This window comes from Pyrgilauda ruficollis, unplaced genomic scaffold (assembly GCF_017590135.1).
Source record: "Pyrgilauda ruficollis isolate IOZ18807 unplaced genomic scaffold, ASM1759013v1 scaffold3, whole genome shotgun sequence".
Lineage (NCBI taxonomy): Eukaryota > Metazoa > Chordata > Aves > Passeriformes > Passeridae > Pyrgilauda > Pyrgilauda ruficollis.
The window spans coordinates 7,756,550-7,773,394 of record NW_024524377.1 but is presented as its reverse complement, the minus strand read 5'-3'; the positions used below and the strand labels follow the sequence as shown (position 1 = coordinate 7,773,394).

At 41.2% G+C, this 16,845-nt stretch overlaps 1 protein-coding gene across 11 annotated transcripts in view; it reads left to right on the top strand.

Annotated features, from left to right (window-relative positions):
* KALRN (kalirin RhoGEF kinase) overlaps positions 1-16,845 on the top strand; it is a 472,671-nt gene that overhangs the window by 291,585 nt on the left and 164,241 nt on the right. For all 11 annotated transcript variants that reach the window (XM_041473008.1, XM_041473009.1, XM_041473012.1 and 8 more), the window contains exons 13-14: positions 1,975-2,149; positions 12,667-12,862. In XM_041473008.1, the coding sequence (XP_041328942.1) occupies positions 1,975-2,149; positions 12,667-12,862 (371 nt within the window). The remainder of the gene's footprint in view (positions 1-1,974; positions 2,150-12,666; positions 12,863-16,845) is intronic.

The following is a 16,845-nucleotide window of genomic DNA, read 5'->3' as shown; positions in this document are numbered from 1 at the left end:
GAAAAGCCAGTGAAGAGTTAGGTATCTTGCCTTTTTTGCAGTAGTTCAGCATATAAGCTTTAGATAATAGATATTTCTCATTGAGCTTTCTCCCAGTGAAAGCACTGAAAGTGGTTTTAGGAGCACAGTGTTCATTTTAAACAAAGTCAGCAGCAATGTACTGAGTCCAATTTTATGTTCCCCAGAGTTTATTTTGGGGTTTTTTTTTCCAATAATTTCTTTGAATTTTAAAACTCTAATCCATAGCCTTTCAAAGATTAGTAAGGGTATTATATTTACTCTTTCCAGAGTTTTTCATCACCTGACAGAACAAGAAATATTGTGACAGAAGCATGCAATCTCAGAATTTTTTTTTTCCTATAGGGAGATCTTTCTCAGACCAGAGTAGCTAGGGGTTGTCAATGCCTTATCCAAGGAGACTTAAAAAAACCCACCAGAGTACTACTCTTAAACTTTTGTATTGCATCAGTCACTGAAATGCAAGTGTGCCTTGATTTGAAGACTGAAATGTTTAATGAAAAAGAATTTCTAAAACTAAATGCGTCTCTAGATCCCGTGAGAGATTATTCAACACCGGTCTTGAATAATTCATTGAGTAATTTAGATAATATATGAATAGTAATAATCCTGCATCTGAGTGAAGACTTATTTCATGTCCTTTTATAGAAGACAGGTGCTGACTGAAGGAAACAGAACTTGATTGGATGCAGCCTCAGATTAAGCTGTAGTTTGAAAATCTCTAGTTATTTTCATTCCTCCTTCCTCTGTGCTGCTCTAATGTGGAGGCAGAGACCCTGTGATCACTGTGAATGTGAAAACAGACAGAGAGAGTGGGGCAGAAGCCATAACACCTGGAGAGAGAAATATCAGTGTAATCTTCCCATATAAGCAAGGGAAATCAGTAGTACTTGCATTTAAATCTTGTTTTAGCCAATGTGTCAAAGTCAAGATTAAATTTTGGCTTCAGAGTTTCCTTTCTGGCCCTTCTGAACATTGAGGGACTTGTGTGGAGCATTTGAGGATAAATTTCAGTTCTTTGTCTGCAAATGTTATTTATCCATTAAACAGTAACTGAAAAAAAATTGCTGAAGACATAGCAGACTCATAGTAGGTGAGCCTATTAATATACATGAAAGCACAAATAGAAAAGGAGCCATCAGGGCTTTCCTGTGCCCATGCTAAGCTTTCAAGTACAGCAAATTCCCCTTCGGTCCTGGTCCACCAGTAAAGGGTTTGCTCCTTTCTGCTGCCTGTAAAATGGAAAACATAACTGGAGCAGTATCTGACCTGTCACAGTCACATCTGCTTTCACTTCCCCCAGTGAAAATACAAGTCAGGATCTCTCTTGCAATTTCTCAAAGGTGTGTTGGGGTTTTTTCCATTGTGTTCTGTATCCATTGCTGTACTACATTATCCAGAGGATACCAGGGCATCACTGGCCATTGGTCTGAAATACTCATAATTCTGATTCAATTAGTCTGCATTGCTGTACTACATTATCCAGAGGATACCAGGGCATCACTGGCATAATTCTGATTGAATTAGTCTATAAGTAATAGGGCAAATGCGGGAAATTTACTTGCAAAGTAAATTTCCAAGAGGCTGAATAGCATCTCAGTTTGATGCAAGTGTAGGCAGGAGCAGGTGACCCTGTAGCATTAAAGGTGACTGCCAGCCAGTCTGCTCAAGAGAGCCCTTGAGGTTGATGTGCATCTCCTCCCCTGCCCCTCCCAAGTGTGTAAGGTCACAGTGTCCACAACACAAGAAAGGATGATGCCCCTGCTCCAGCTTTGTGCCAAGTTCAGGAGCTGCAGGATTTCAGGGAGCAGAGGAGATGAGTGTTGCACACACCTTCCCTCAGCCCTCTGTGCTTGGCTTTGCTCCTCGGCAGCACGCAGAATCACAGATGTGTAGTTCTTGCTCTTTTGCCTGCCTCAAAGCTCAGCTCTAACCCTGCCCTCTGCCTTGCCACAGGGACTCTGCTGTTTCCAACAACAAGACCCCCCACAACAGCTCCATCAGCCACATCGAATCCGTCCTTCAGCAGCTCGACGAGGCCCAGGTACAGATGGAAGAGCTCTTCCATGAGAGGAAGATTAAGCTAGACATTTTCCTTCAGCTCCGGATTTTTGAGCAGTACACCATTGAGGTAAGAGCTGGCTGCATGACCTGGGTGGGGGGAGCTGTGGGAGAGAGAGAGAACATGTGGACATGCCCTGTGAGGGTACATCTTGGGCTGCTTGATTCTGCTCAGCTGTCCAGTGAGGGGGAGAGAGTTACAACTGTGCTTTAATTCAGGCTGTTGGACCTAAAGCATGCTTTAGGATAAACTGCCAGAATGCACTGAAAGAGGTGCATGGGTGCTTCCCTGACTTTGCTGGGAATCTGCCTGCTTTGCAGAGAAGCTTTACGAGATGCCTTTTATAACTCTCTGGTGACATGAGTCACTCAGGGATTTGAAAGTTCTGCAAACTTATTAGTGAGGTTTGTCTCTTCAGATACAAACAGATGCCTGTCTTTAAACCACAGAGTGAAAAAACATGCTATGCATAAAAGGAAAGGATATTTAAAAGGTGGGCTTTTTAGACACTGCAGTGGATTTATTTAAAAAGGAAAAAAATGTCCCTTATAAAATGAAAGGGACATATTTATGTCCTCATGCAAAAAAAAAAAAAAAAAAAGGTATTTCAATTCTGTTTTGTACTTCTGTTTTGGAAGCAAAAGCACTGGATGGAAAATTCATCAAAATGTTGGGGTATACTTGGAGTGAGAAATTTTCAAGATATTCCAGCCAATCTCAGTAATCACATTCTGTAGTTCTGATAGGAGATGAAAAAGGAACAAAATGTGTATTAACTTGTACACAGAGTCTGTGAGACTGATGTCAGTGCTTGTATCCTTTGTGGGGTCTGTTCCTCCTGCTGTATCCCTGTGGTACTTGTTCAGTTCAGGGAGCACCTGGAATTGTTTGAGAATGATACCTTCCTGGAGGTATTGTTTGTAAATCTGTAGGTTTATTCATTATTTATTTATTGTTTGTAAATCTGTAGGTGGGTGCTGGTAACTGCTGGGAGGTTTAGAATGCTGTGTTGCATTTTGTGTTTAAGACATGACATGATGAATTACAGTGGAATAAAAGGCAGGAAGCAAGTGTCCAGTTTCCTAAAAGGTGTCCTGTTCTATAGCTGAATGTCAGACATAGGAATCAGTGAGGAGGATCTGAGCTTCTCTGCTGTGACTGCACAGTGAGGTATTTCACTGCAGTCTGTCCTACAGTGCTTGTTAATTATACAAATTTGAATAGTTTCATTTACTTACCAGTTATGTACAATCTCCTTGCTATTGAGAGGCAGCATTCTTTGTATTTGTGAATAAATATATAAATGTATCTATTTCATGTCAGATACTGCTCTTTCAGCAGAGTATGCTATCTCCTATATTTAAATAGAAGATACTTTTTATACATGTTGGTGTGGCAGATCCTGAATAATTGAGAGTTTTACTTTAAAGATGTAAGTGGGTGTGAATGCTGTACTTGAACATACCCATAAATGGCATCTGTGTTTTCAAAAAAGAAGAAAGAGATAACCAATATGTGCCTCTGGAACACCCAAATGTGTTTGTAGACAGTATGTGGTGAACCCAAGTGAGTTACTCATTAAGGTCTCAGCCTGTTTCGCTGCAGAATCAAGGTCTGAACCTATAGTTGTTCTGATTTAAGTAAAAATATTTTTAAAATTAAAACAAATTACTGTTTTCAAATTCTTTTTCTTTGTAAATAGTCTTTCAATCAAAGTGTCACTACCAGGCATTACTTTACTGGTGGGGCTACCACAGCATCAGGAGAGGATGTGACTTACATTATTCCCCTCGCATGGGATACCAATATGGAAATACTTTGTGGATACCTTTGATTTGTTTCTGCATGGATCTTACTTCTGTATATTCACAGAATGGAGTGGCTGTGACACATTAAGATGTTTAAAATTGGAAATGTGCTTCAGAGTCTTCTAAAATCAGATTAGCAAGAAAGGATTTTAAAGGAAATCGCCATTAGTTGTCACTGTAGATTTGCTATTTTTTATCATATGAACATCTGAATTCCCTCTGCAAGATTAATATTACAGGGAAATCTGAGAGCATGTTTCCTAGAGAGTCTATGGGCTGATGATTTTATTTAGAAAGCTCCCTCTCTCTGAAAAAAATATTTTTTATTTTAGAATAATTATGACAATTTCTACTGAAAACACAGTGAAAAACACACCCAGGTCAGTATCTTAAATTCTCTAAGTACACTTAGTGCTTAAACAAGAAAGGCAGCTTGATGGATAATAAAACAAAGGCAGTTTGAAATTAAGTGTTAAATAACCCATATATGCTATGCATTGCAAACAGCTGAATTGGCTCAAATTGACACAGTAATGGTGCTTAGAAAGTAGATTGCAGTCAGTTGCCTCAGCTGTATAATGAAGATTCCAAGTCAGTAGGAAACTGTTACAAGAATTAACAGAATTATCTCATGCCATTGTTGAGAAACAAAAAGATTTTTTCATCACCATGATTTAAAAGCATGTAGTATTTCTGATGGTTGACTATTCCAAGCTGTTGAGGAGAAAAAGATGATGGCATTTAAACAGGAAATTAAGTATTTTTTTCTACTAAAGACAAGTAGCTTGAGCTATGGCTAGAAATGTATTTAGGTTTTAATTTTCCATAATAGCCTAGATCCTTCATAGATTAAGAATTGTGAAATAACGTGTACCGTGTGATTGTCAGTTTAATTTCTCCTTCTCTAGTCTAGATAAGCCCCCTTCCATCTGTCCAAAGAGCAGTGCCATATTGAACACATCCTTAGTGAAAGGCCTCTACCTGCTGCAGCTGTGTCAATCCTTCCTGCACTCACACAAACTGCCTGCAAAACCTGGCTCCTCCTCTCAAACTTCAACATCTTTCTCCTCGTTGCCACTTCTGCCTTGCCAAGCACCCAGTTTCCCGTTTCCCCCCTCAGGTGTGTGTTCTTGGCTCTGTTGGTTCTTGAGCTCCAGGGAGTCCCTTGACATGAGGACCCTTCCCTGGCAAATCTGGTGAGAGAAAGATTTGCATCTCTCTAGTGGAAGCTGGAGGGATGCAGCTGCAGGAGCCCATCTGCTTCCAACAGCTTTAGGGAAGGCTGCACATTAGAGCCCAGCCTCAGAAAACATCCCATGTTGTCTCTTTCCATCCAGTTTTGGTACTGAAATTTCTCAATTCTGTTAATTTTCCCTGCTTCTCTCTTTCTGTCTTTCTCTCTCTTTTCTAATTAATATGCAAACAAAGTATTAGGATTTTTAAAAATTCACAAATGGCAAATGAGTGATTTGCCTTTTTATTTTGCTTAGCAAGTGTCTCTCTTTTGTTCCTTGGAACCTACCCTGCTTTGACTGTTCTCCACAAATATTTAAATATGTGCCATTGACCACATAACCCATTCCTCTGGCAATCCTTCCTAAACTTACACTGTGCCAGTCTGGTTTGTAGTCCTCCTGGTTTTTGAGCTTTTCTATAATCTTTGCACCTTGACAGAGGTTTGGAGTTCAGGCAAACTTTAGGATTAATGATTACTTATCAACACTTATTTTCATCTACTTAGGCATTATTGATCTTGTACTTCAGTGAAATCTGTCAACTATTGTTGCATTTTGTCTTCAGGAAAAGTACTTTCCTTTAAGAGAAACCACCTGCCCTTCTTTGGCAGGGCAGACCAGCTGTGTTCATTTTGGACTTCTAAGCCTCACAGGCAGCTTTTGTGTTTCACTGGACTCATGGCAGGTTTGGCAGATATGAATTTGGGTGCAAACACACAGGCCACAGCATGTGCTGCCTGTTCTTTCTTGCCTTGAACTTAAATATTGACTGATATTTACACTCTGGGTTCTCGGGGTAAGTTATGAAATCCAAGCTATGGCAGCACCTGAAAACAGACATAACAGAAACATGAGAGACCCTGGCTGTCCCTACGGGAGCTGTTCTGCCCTAAGTTTTAACACACAAAATGACAGCCCATCCTTTATCTAGGAAATGTGTCTGACTCTGATGCCTGATAGGTTTTATTCCTTTACCAAGCCACTGCACATTTCAAAACAAGACAGGATTGTTTGGATTGTATGGTTGCTCTTTCTATATGGTACAGACTTAACTGAGTTTGCACAGGCAGCCAGGTAACTTGGGAGATTTCATGGAATGTGAATGTGGGAGCTGATCTGCTGTGAGGAAATCAGGAGCAAGGGTGAGGGCTGGCAGAAATCAGCAGTGATGGCACCGCACTGAGTGTATTTTACTACAAAGCACAGGCTTGCTCCAGAATTATATCTCAGAAAGATCTATCAAGGATACTTTGTCCCTTGCTTCAGAAATAGTAATTTAAAGGCTTATTAACCATTATTTGAGTGAATGCAAACGTGTTCAGCAAAATGCTGTGTAATTATATGAGAACCAAATGGTAAAATGCACTGAGGGACAACCCTAAAAAGTTACAGCCATGCAGAGTCTTTCTGCGTACTTTTCCCTTTAAGCTTTTGTTCAAATTCACCTGTAGGCCTCTGTAGAATGCTATGACTGAGAACAGGAATGATCTCAGCCAATACATGTCCAGCAACATTTGTTGGTTACTTCAAAAAATCCCTTCCTTCTCTGTAGGTACAGTTTGTGGTGATGGGAGTGGGGCTGTGGCCCAGCCTCATCCCCAGTGGGTACAGCTGTGAAAAGCAGGTGAGCAGCCCTGACAGCAACGAGCCATGGAGTGCCCAGGGGCACTGACCAACACCAAAGGGAGCAGAGGGCACACGGGTGCAGTGCATCAACATGAGGGGTGTGAAAGGTTGGGCTAAAGAACAGGAAGGAGTAGATTCTTGCAGCCTTCTGATGTGGTAAGGTGTTACTCTGTATGGGTGAATGCTTAAAGCCCTCTGAATTTGTACAGTGATGCTCTGTGTATTGTGGCTGTCTCTAACTCTGACATATGCTGTGACACTTCTCCCTTTCCTGGAAGTGTCTAGCTCCTTCCCTTTTATGTATTGTTTCTTTTCCTACGATGTGAAATGCTAGCTAGAACCTGTTTTCTGTAGTCTTAGAGTAATGTGATTCCTACACCAGGACAGTGCTGAGAGGGATTAAGGGAGTTCCCACTGCACAGTATAAATTGGATCTTATAGCTGTCTGTTATATTAAAAAAAAAAAAAAAAACAAAAACCAAACAATGATCACTAAAACCTTCACCTGATGGGTATCTAATTTTCCCCTGCTCAATTTCTTTGGCTCCATTTCACCTGCTGATTAAATTTTTTAGCCTTGATTTCTCTTGCTGCTTCTTCTGGCTGCTCACAACAATCCCTGAGCATGAGTTTAGGAGGAAACAAGAGCCAGCTTTCACAGCTGCTCATTTCACTGTTATTCACGACTCATTTGAGCATCCCATTCCAGGTTTATAATGCTATCTGTACCTTTCAAGAATATTAGCTGCCTGCATGAAGGTACAAGATGTTTTGTAGCCCCCTCACTAAGAGCTGACACTCAGATGTGGACTTCTTTATTAGAAATAAGTGTTACAGAGCTTTTGAGATAGATTTGAAAGAAATTTCAACCTTTTCTGCTCATAAGATGGGATCCTGAAATGTTTCATGCTTAGTGAGTTTTTGTTTCTCTTTTCCATCTATGCTGAGTTTTCCAATGCATGTCACTTCATTTTAAGGAAAGGAATGCTCTAAGCTGTTCTGGGTACCCTGTGTTTTGGAGCTGAATTCCATTGTTGCTCCAGATATTTTTGGGATTCAAAGGAGTCAAAAGCACTGGAGCAGAATCATCACTGTGACAGTCCTTTCACACTTCAGTGGCTCAGGTCCCCACTAAGCCACTGTGGCATCTCTGTCTGTTGTCAAAAAAATGGGGTGACAGTGTTGTCGTTTTGCACAGCATCAGCCAAAATGAAGGCCTGAGAAAGAGGAACAGCAAACTTTCTGCTTATATGATCTGTAGAAGAGACAGTTCCATTTACCCTTTCCCATCTCAGTCTGCTCCTAGACCCACTTACACTGTCACATCCAGTCCTCTGCTCCTTCAGCCTGCTCTGAATGCTCTTACCCTTGTCATTTCCGTTGCCCAATCTCTGGTGAGTGCCTTAGAGATGTGGTCTTACCAACTCTATTATAATTCCTCTCTTTCTGCACTCACAGACATTCCCTCTGCATCCAGGATGTGGGATTTTTTTTTATTCCTTCCTGGATCAAATCTTACCCCTCATCTCATCCATCCCCACTGTTAATCCCAGCTGTATGGCTGTCACTTTTTTTTCTCTTGAAATTAGATAGATCTTGTCTTTTCAGTACAGATCTGCTTTGTGCCTGTGTGACTGTTCTTCCTGTCCTGGCTCATCCCCATGCTCTACCCACTCTTCTCACCTTTGCTTCTCTTCCTACTTGCACCATCATTTTTGTTCCAACCTGCCTCCTACATTTGCTTATTCTTCCCAGGCATCTTTACTCTTTTGCAGATTCCTCTCAAGCCCACTCGCTTTGTGTTGATAGCTTGTACTCCCAGGATAGAACTTTCTTCCCTCCTCCTCATATGCCCTTCCTCAGCCCATACTTCAGAATATCACCTTCTCTGTGATTCATTCTCCATATAGCATTTATCTTCTTTCATTTGGTTCCTCACTTCCCCTCTCCACCTCCTTCAACTGGCAAACAAAATTTTCTGGTTGCCATTAAACATGACTTCAGATGTTGAACACTGAATTAAGGCCAAACAATCAGCATTCAAGGCTCAGAAGCACAATTTTGTAGAAAATCTCATCATCAGCACCATAAAACAAATATATACTTAAGGATTTAGACAAGAAATTGTTGGAGATGTATAATTGCCTGCACAGCAGCTGCTGCAGCTCTGGCAGGCTCTTTGGCCTAATTCACAATCTGCAATGTAGACATGAGATGCCTGGACTGCCCCTATAGTCATTATTACTGCTGCTGCTTTTCACCTGTGTGCTCTTCTCTACAGCTGTCATTATTCTCCAGGACTGAAGAACATGTCCCTCTCCATTTGGTCATGTTTCCTGCTGATGTTGCAACATGATAAATCCAGGAGGCAGCAAATGCAGCAGTATTGCAGGAGTGGGAATTTGGATATATTGAGTTGCTGCTTTAGGAGGATTCCTGCCTAAAAGCTTTGTGGTCTAGACTGTGGTCACTATGTCTGCATGGAAAGCAGACCTGGCTGCCACAGTCTGTATATCCATAATTGCTCTGGGATAATCTCATGGAGCTCACACAAACCCAGCATTTACTCATGTGCTTCCTCGCTTTCTCTGATAAGGATATCTCAGATGTCTCGCTTCATGCTAGAGTGGGTTCACTGGCAGTGTTGCTTCTCCTCCCATTCTCATGGCAGCAGGAGCATCTGTTTCAGGTGAAGAATGACAAAATGTGCTTCCTAGGCTCACTGGAATCAACAGCTTTGTCGTGGCTTTCTCCCATCAGTACTCCTGAGTTGTTTGACCTTCCTTTAGTAATAAGGATCTGCTTCTTGGCCACTGACCTCATACAGCCCACAGAAAAGAAGGGTGGCTCCTTCCAAGGAGTTGGCTGAAGTGTGGCTGACAATGAGTCACGTGCAGCTTTCCTTGGAATAGTGTGGGAGCCAGGGGATAAGGCTGCTGCTTGTGCTAGTGTAGACCTTGCACTGCTGCTCTTGCTGCTCTCAGCACCCTTCTGTTTTGGTAAAATTGCTTTCTCAAGCCACAGCAGAACAGAGCAGGCCTCTAGTCTTCTATTACAGCAGGGTTTCCCTTCTCTCACTGCATGAGAGGAGTGCTGAGGTCTATTTAGCATCACTAACTCTGGTAAATAAAGTGAATAAAATAAGAAGTGCTGTCAGTTCTTCCCACCAAAAAACTAGCACATGAACAGGGTAAACTAATCAGCTATTCTTTTTTGTCAAAAGGGAATAAAACAAGTTCATGGCCAAGTGACCCTCATTTATGAGAGAATTCCTGACAGAGGCCCAGTGCAATTGGATCTTGCCACAGCTTGGGGGATAGGACACTTCTGTTTAATGCAGTCCAAGTTTTATCAGAGACATCAAGGCCTGACTCATCTGTGAAAGCATCCATTTTTTTAGACTTGAAAAGTATATGGCTGTAGTTAACAGAGCTGCCTAATTACATCTTCTTCCTCAAGAAAAAGAAGTCATTTTCCCTATGCCCAAATCAAATCAGTACATTCAGACTCTGGTGCTATTTCCAAATGGTCCTGTTTGAAGTACAGAAAATGCTGGAATTTTGAGGCATTGTCTGTACAGACAGAAAAGGAAATGTCCTAATGAGATATGCAAAGCAGCATGGTCTCTGGAATAGGGCACCAGATTGGGATTCAGGAAACCTGGGTTGTTATCACAGCCCTGCTATTGCTTCTTGCCTTCGTGTGCTTCAGATTCCCTGCTAGCCATCTGTTTGTTACTCAGAGCAATGTACCCAGCCTTCCTGTACCCACTTAGCCTGAGAAATTTGGTGTTGTTCCACCTCTTGCTGTGCTTGATTCCTTCCTGTCTTTCCCTGACCCAGCACAGGGGATGACTGTCCCTCCTTCACCAGCTCTACTCAAAGGCTACTTCCTTCCAATGATGGCTGTGCTCTCGGCCTGGCAGAGCTGCCACTCACTCTGGCAGCTTTGGTACTGCTGGATGTGTCCAGAGCTGCTCAGGTACAGGCTTAGCCCCTGTTGCAGGCCCTGACAATGTGACATGGAGCACCATGAGCTGGTCTTGCATCCTGCATTGTTTATCAGCTTGTATCCTCACTGCCTGCACCATTCTTTCCTCCTTAGCTGGAAAACTGATTTGATCTGGGGAGCGTGGATAACAGAGCAAAGCCCCTTTTAGCTCCATTGCCCACAAGCAATAGTGGTCAGTGTCCCTTCTGCAGCCAAGTGGAGAAGTTACTGAGAAGAAGTTATTCTGATTCACTTAATGTCACATGCTTTTCCATAGAAAGAGCAGAAAGGACCTTACATTGAACTGTGTGTTACTGTCATGGCTGTAGGAACCTGCGCTCACTCTGAATTAATTCCATTGTTTGTAGTTTAAAATGAGGTCAAGACCACCTCAGTTCTGATTGCTGTTAGCTGAGCATCTGCCCCTAAATGTAAATGTATCTGGTAAAACTCTTCTCCACCATAAACTTTGGACATTTTCCCCTAACTGTTAAGTCTGCCAATAAGTCTCCACAGTCCAGGAACTCCTGCTGTGATATGTGAATGAATCAGAGGCTGCTGGAATCAGGAATGGGGGCAAAGACAGTGCAGAGATAGCTATTATTTAAAGGTAATTGAGTGGAATGGGCAAAGGAACAAGCTGAAGAAAAATAGAAACCCCTCAGGATATCCACGCTCTGCCTTCTCCTCCGCAGATGAGACCCAGGTTCTTCATTGAGTAAGTCTGCTTTTCTGCTTCTCTCAAAAAAGAGCCTAAAACGTGCACTTTTTCCTTCTAGTGCAAAACTCTGAGCTCTTGTCCATTCTAATGTGAGAAATGTGTATCCATTTGCGTCCTCTTCCTAAGTCTATGCTGCATATAGTGTATGTTTTCTGCAAAGGAAAGCTGAATGGAAAAATTTCAATCTTGGTTCCTTAGGAACATTTCACTGCACACAGGCCCTGAAGAGCACTTTAAGTGAGAAGCAGAGAACTTTTCACTGCATCATAATGTGCACAAGTGGGAATGTAGATGTCTACTTTTAGCTCTTCTGAATTTAGCTATGAGGAATTGACCTATTAATCAGAATTAAGTCATTTATTTAATCATTTTCAATTCATCTAAGACCTGTATTCTGCACTGTACAACTTAATTCCCATTTCTCTTTTTTTCATCCCCCCTCCCTCATTCACTGTCACTAGCACATTCCCTCTTTTTTTCCTGCAGCAGCAGAACCTAGGTTGAAGTGAGACTGGGCTGCTTAGGTGGAGACTAGATCTTGCTTTAGTTACACAGGCAAAACCTCAGGACTTTGATACCAGCTGGCTTCTGTGGAAAGAGATGTAAAATGCAGAAGGTCCAATAAACGGACTCCTAAAATCATCAGCCTGTGTGTCACAATTAGGAAGCAAAGAAGATTTTGCATGTTCCCAGGAGTTACTGGCAGGTCTTTGGTTACAGCCAGGTTTCATTTGTGAATCTGTAGATGATTCACCTAAAGCTTGAGTGTGATGTTTCTGTGTTGTGCGTTGCATCTGTGATATGTAACATATAATGTGCTGCAAAATGAATGTTTTAGAAACATTGAGGCCATTTTGGGATTGTGTGGTTGCAGGGTGATTTGTAATTCTGGAAGCATTATTTTTTCATGTAATTTGAATATATTCAGAAACATTTATTCCACCATCAATGAGAATATAGTAAGTATTCTCTTCCAGTGTCCTTTGGGATATGTAAGAAAAAAGGAAGGTGACAATTTTGTTGGACTGATAATCTTTTCATGGATCCTCACCTAAGAAAAATTTAAAGTGTTACCATTAAGTGGGCAGGATCTGGAGTTTGAAGGTTTCTGGATCAGAGTCAAAATGCCAAGCATTTTCTGATCCAAACGCTATTTGGGATTAAGATACTTCATTGATTCTGAGTGTCTGTCTTCTGCCCATGAAGGTTACAGCAGAGTTGGATGCTTGGAATGAGGATCTGCTGAGGCAAATGAATGATTTCAATACTGAGGATCTCACTCTGGCTGAGCAGCGATTGCAGCGTCACACTGAGCGGAAACTGGCCATGAACAACATGACCTTTGAAGTCATCCAGCAAGGGCAAGACTTGCACCAATATATCATGGAGGTCCAGGCTTCAGGTGAGAAGAACAATTTGATCTCTATTTTACATGGGGGAAAAAAAAAAAAAAAAAAACCCCAGCCAAAAAGCCACAAAACAAGAAAAAGCCCAAACCCCCAAAATGCATAGCAAGCTGAAATAATGCTGTACGTATCAAATAAGCTTTTAACATATGCAATACCTGTCTCTCCACTCTCAGAGCTGTCCCACAAGTTTTAAGAATTTTGATTCAGGATTTTATTTAAAAACCTGCTGTTTCTTTGAAACTGCAACTCATTGAGGAAGTGAAGCTGAATTTCAAGTTTCATTCAGAAAGTTTCACAGCTGCAGGATGGAGTGTGTGGTTGACTCCAAATTGGATGGAGAGGGGAGGGCAAGATAAGCTCCTTGTCCTTGCTCCAGCTCAGAAACAAGCACTGCAGTCAAAAGCTACAGATCCTTGAGCTGGGCAATCAGACCTCAGGTCTGGATGCAGTCTAGTCATTCTAGACTCCTGAGCTTGATAATCTTCTTGCAAATTGACTTTAGTCAATTTGACTTTAGTGGGAGTCAAACTGACCAGATGGTCTGGCTTCATCCTCTGCAGACTGGAGTACCTTTTCTCTGTTCCCCATTTCAGGGTGCAGACATGCCCAAGGGAAAGAGAGAGAGGGTAAGGGGAGAAAGAATCTAGTTATCCAAGAGTCCTCTGGGAAAGAATCCAAATATGAGAGCTTTCAAACCAGTAATGAAATGGCATTCTTGTTTCCAGCCAGTTCTACTTGGAATTGTTTTGTGTAAAAAGGGAACATGATAAACCACAGTGGAATTCTCCTTTTCAGAGTGCACTTAAAGGTAGCAACTTGGGTGCAAAAAAGCCCTTTGAGATGTGCTCTTAAATGAAAGCTTTGATTCATTTTGCTAGGGAGTCTGTCTGATTTTGCTCTGCTTTTCAGCATGAGAATTTCTAATACATCCTAAGAGTCAAAATTTTTGTTTCCTTGAATTTTGCATCTGGAAAAGGAATACCATATTTCAGATTAATCACTGCATAAAGCCCAGAAGTGAATGTTGCTTATGTAGTGCTTTAACCTTCTAAAATGTTTGGAAAGATTGCAAGCAAGAGCAGTTCCTGTTCTTTCCCTCCTTTGAAATAAAAAGGATTTTATGGTATTATTCTTTGGCAAACATTTTACCTCTAGGCACCTACCTTCAGAACAATCTGGCAGTATCCAGCCTGATTTGGCAGGCTGCACTCAACAGAGGCTTGAGGACTGCTTCAAGAGGATGTTGTGAACTAGATAATCTGGTGCATTCTGTGAGCCTCTCTGAGATCTACCCACATGATGCCTGGCCCTGTGCTTCAGCCTCCCTGCTTTCTGAGTTAGAAAACTCGTCCTAAGACATTGGTTAAGATGTTTGTGCTCTTTTGTCTCTTTGTTTTTTGATGCTGAAGGAATCTATGGGAGGTAAAGAATATGATCCAGAACAGAGCACAGTCAGGAGCCTCAGTGACTGAGTTTTAGAAAATAAAATAAAATCTGTGTTTGTCAAGAAGTTAGAAACAACTTTTTGGATTGCTGACAAAAGGTTAGCAAGTCAGTGAATTGACTTGTAAAATGTTTTTGTAAGATTCTCTAAGGCCACTTTCTATGAAGCCTACCTAATAAAAATCCATTGCTCTCAAAAGCAGGGAAGCAGAAGTCCCATGGGAGAGTAACTGTAGTTAATCAAAGGTAATGGCCATGTCTACTATGCGTGGAATGCTAAATGCTGGGAGAATGGAAAAATAAAGGAGAAAGGTAGTACTTGGGAGCCTACTGCTTCTTAGTTCAGTAAAGAACAGTTATACTTCATAAAAAAGTGATAGAATTTTACTCCCTTTTCCTGAATCCTTTATCATAGCCATTCAGGGCATAGGGTGGGGGATGATTCTTCTTAACTGCTAGAGCTGAAAATTTGCAGAGGTTCTGGGAAATCAGCTGCTATCGCTGCTTTCTATTGTACACTGTCGCCACTGATACAATCAAAACTCAGCTGTAGCCACAGAATATAAGCCTCAAAAAATGTGATTTTCCAGAGCCATTCTACCTAACCAGCCACCCTTAATTGACCAAGTTTCTTCCCTTCCCTATAACTCTCTTTGAGCTTTATTCTTTTCAGCATGCCACACAGAAGACTGACTTGGTTTTGATCACTCTCTCGTTTGTCTTGGAGGTCTTTAAGCTAGCAAGTCTGTCAGATAAAATTACATCCACATGCTGCCATTTATGATGTCTTTTTCACTCGGAAGTCTTGAGGAGGTAGAAAAAGAAGGTTTTGGACATTCAGCCATGATTTTTTGCATGTCTGATGCAGACTTGGAGCACTGACCCTTACTAGGCTGTGGAGTGTGTGGCAATGCCTGTCAACATTCTTATGTTGGTACAATAAATCCAGTGGTTTTGTGATGCACCAGGTCAGACTCTGGATACTGAGGGCATCCACACAATCAGGCTTCTCTGCGAGCCCAGTATTTCCAAAATTCCATCCAGCTCAGGGTTATGTTTCTGTGACTCCAGCACATGTGAGTGAGCCTGGATTAGACTGTTTTGTCCATCAGAATAATTATTTTTTTTAAGAAATGTTTGGTTTTGTTAGGGAACAGGTAAGATCTGGAAGTCAGGTTGCATTTCCTGAAATTTTGCACTACTTGCAAATTGTTGCTAAAATCTGTGTCAATCAGGAAACATATTTGTATGTAGAGAATATTATGGTAATATTCTCAACAAGACTGGAGTTTCTAATGAGCCAGCCCTTTTTGTTTCAAGGAACCTATCTGCTATTTTTCCTATTTTATTTTAGCACTACTGCTGATAGCAAAGCTAAATATGTGAGTAAATACTCTCAGCAATGGTTATTGATTTTTCTGGATGCCTTACTCAATACGTTGAAGGAGCCTGGTGTTTCCAAAAGTGACAACTTGGGCAATTCTGAGAATCCCATTTCCCACAGAAAGCTTAGGATAATTATTCAGGAGTAATTCAGCACTTGGGCCCAAGCTGTGGTGGTGATGTGCTCAGGTAATTTATTAGCATACGCACCTTAGTTAGTCTGATTCTAGGCATTAAAAGCAGTTATACTCTAATAGCTGGTTAATTGATTGTGCAAATTTATTTGATTAAGAAAGTCCATTTGCATTGTCAATATCATTGTCATAATGAGCCCCCAGTTGGGGGTCTCTAATAGTTTACAGAGCTCCTTTTTATATCTTAGATAAATTGCTTCTAAGTCAAACCTGAAATGCACTGTAGAGCTGAAAATCGGGATATTTATTCAGTACCTGCCTGATACATGTAAAATTCAAAGTCCTTTTGCTTCCTGGTCATCAAGCTAACATTGTTCACCTCTTTTCCAAGTGTTGCATTGCTTAAAAGGGAAGCAGAAATCCATTTCATTTGCTTTGTGATGTCCTTTGTAGTTAATTACAACTGTAGTTTATAGTTCAAAAAAGATAATATAAACTCTACTATCACAGGCTCTTAATATTTTAGCATAAAGCAGGTTTAAAGAAGTTTGAGAACAGTTTTGTACAGGTTAAAAAGCAAGACTTCCCTAGACTGAATTGTATCTCACATTGTAAGTAGTTCAGGTGTCACTAATGTATGTTTTGTAGGATGCCAGTTAGTGTGGCTCAGTACTCTTTCCTGTAGGATTTTTTAAAAACATTTTTGATTCAATATCACTCACTTGACATCTGCTGCACTGTTTGAGGCAGTAGAAGAAAATGGCAACCAAGTTCATTTTATCAGAAAGTCAGCTGTGCTTTCCTAGCTGTCAAAACACAATGTGAAGATAATGTGTATGAAATTATTCGGGAAACAAGGCTTTCTATTTTGCCAACCAATACTCAAGAAGAAAAAGCGCTCTCACCGCGTGTGCTGGCACCACAGAATGAATCTGCATGACATATGACAAGCAGGAAAGGGCAGATCATTCATCATGGGGAGCACACACTGCCCTTGGATAGCATCCCAGGCAGTT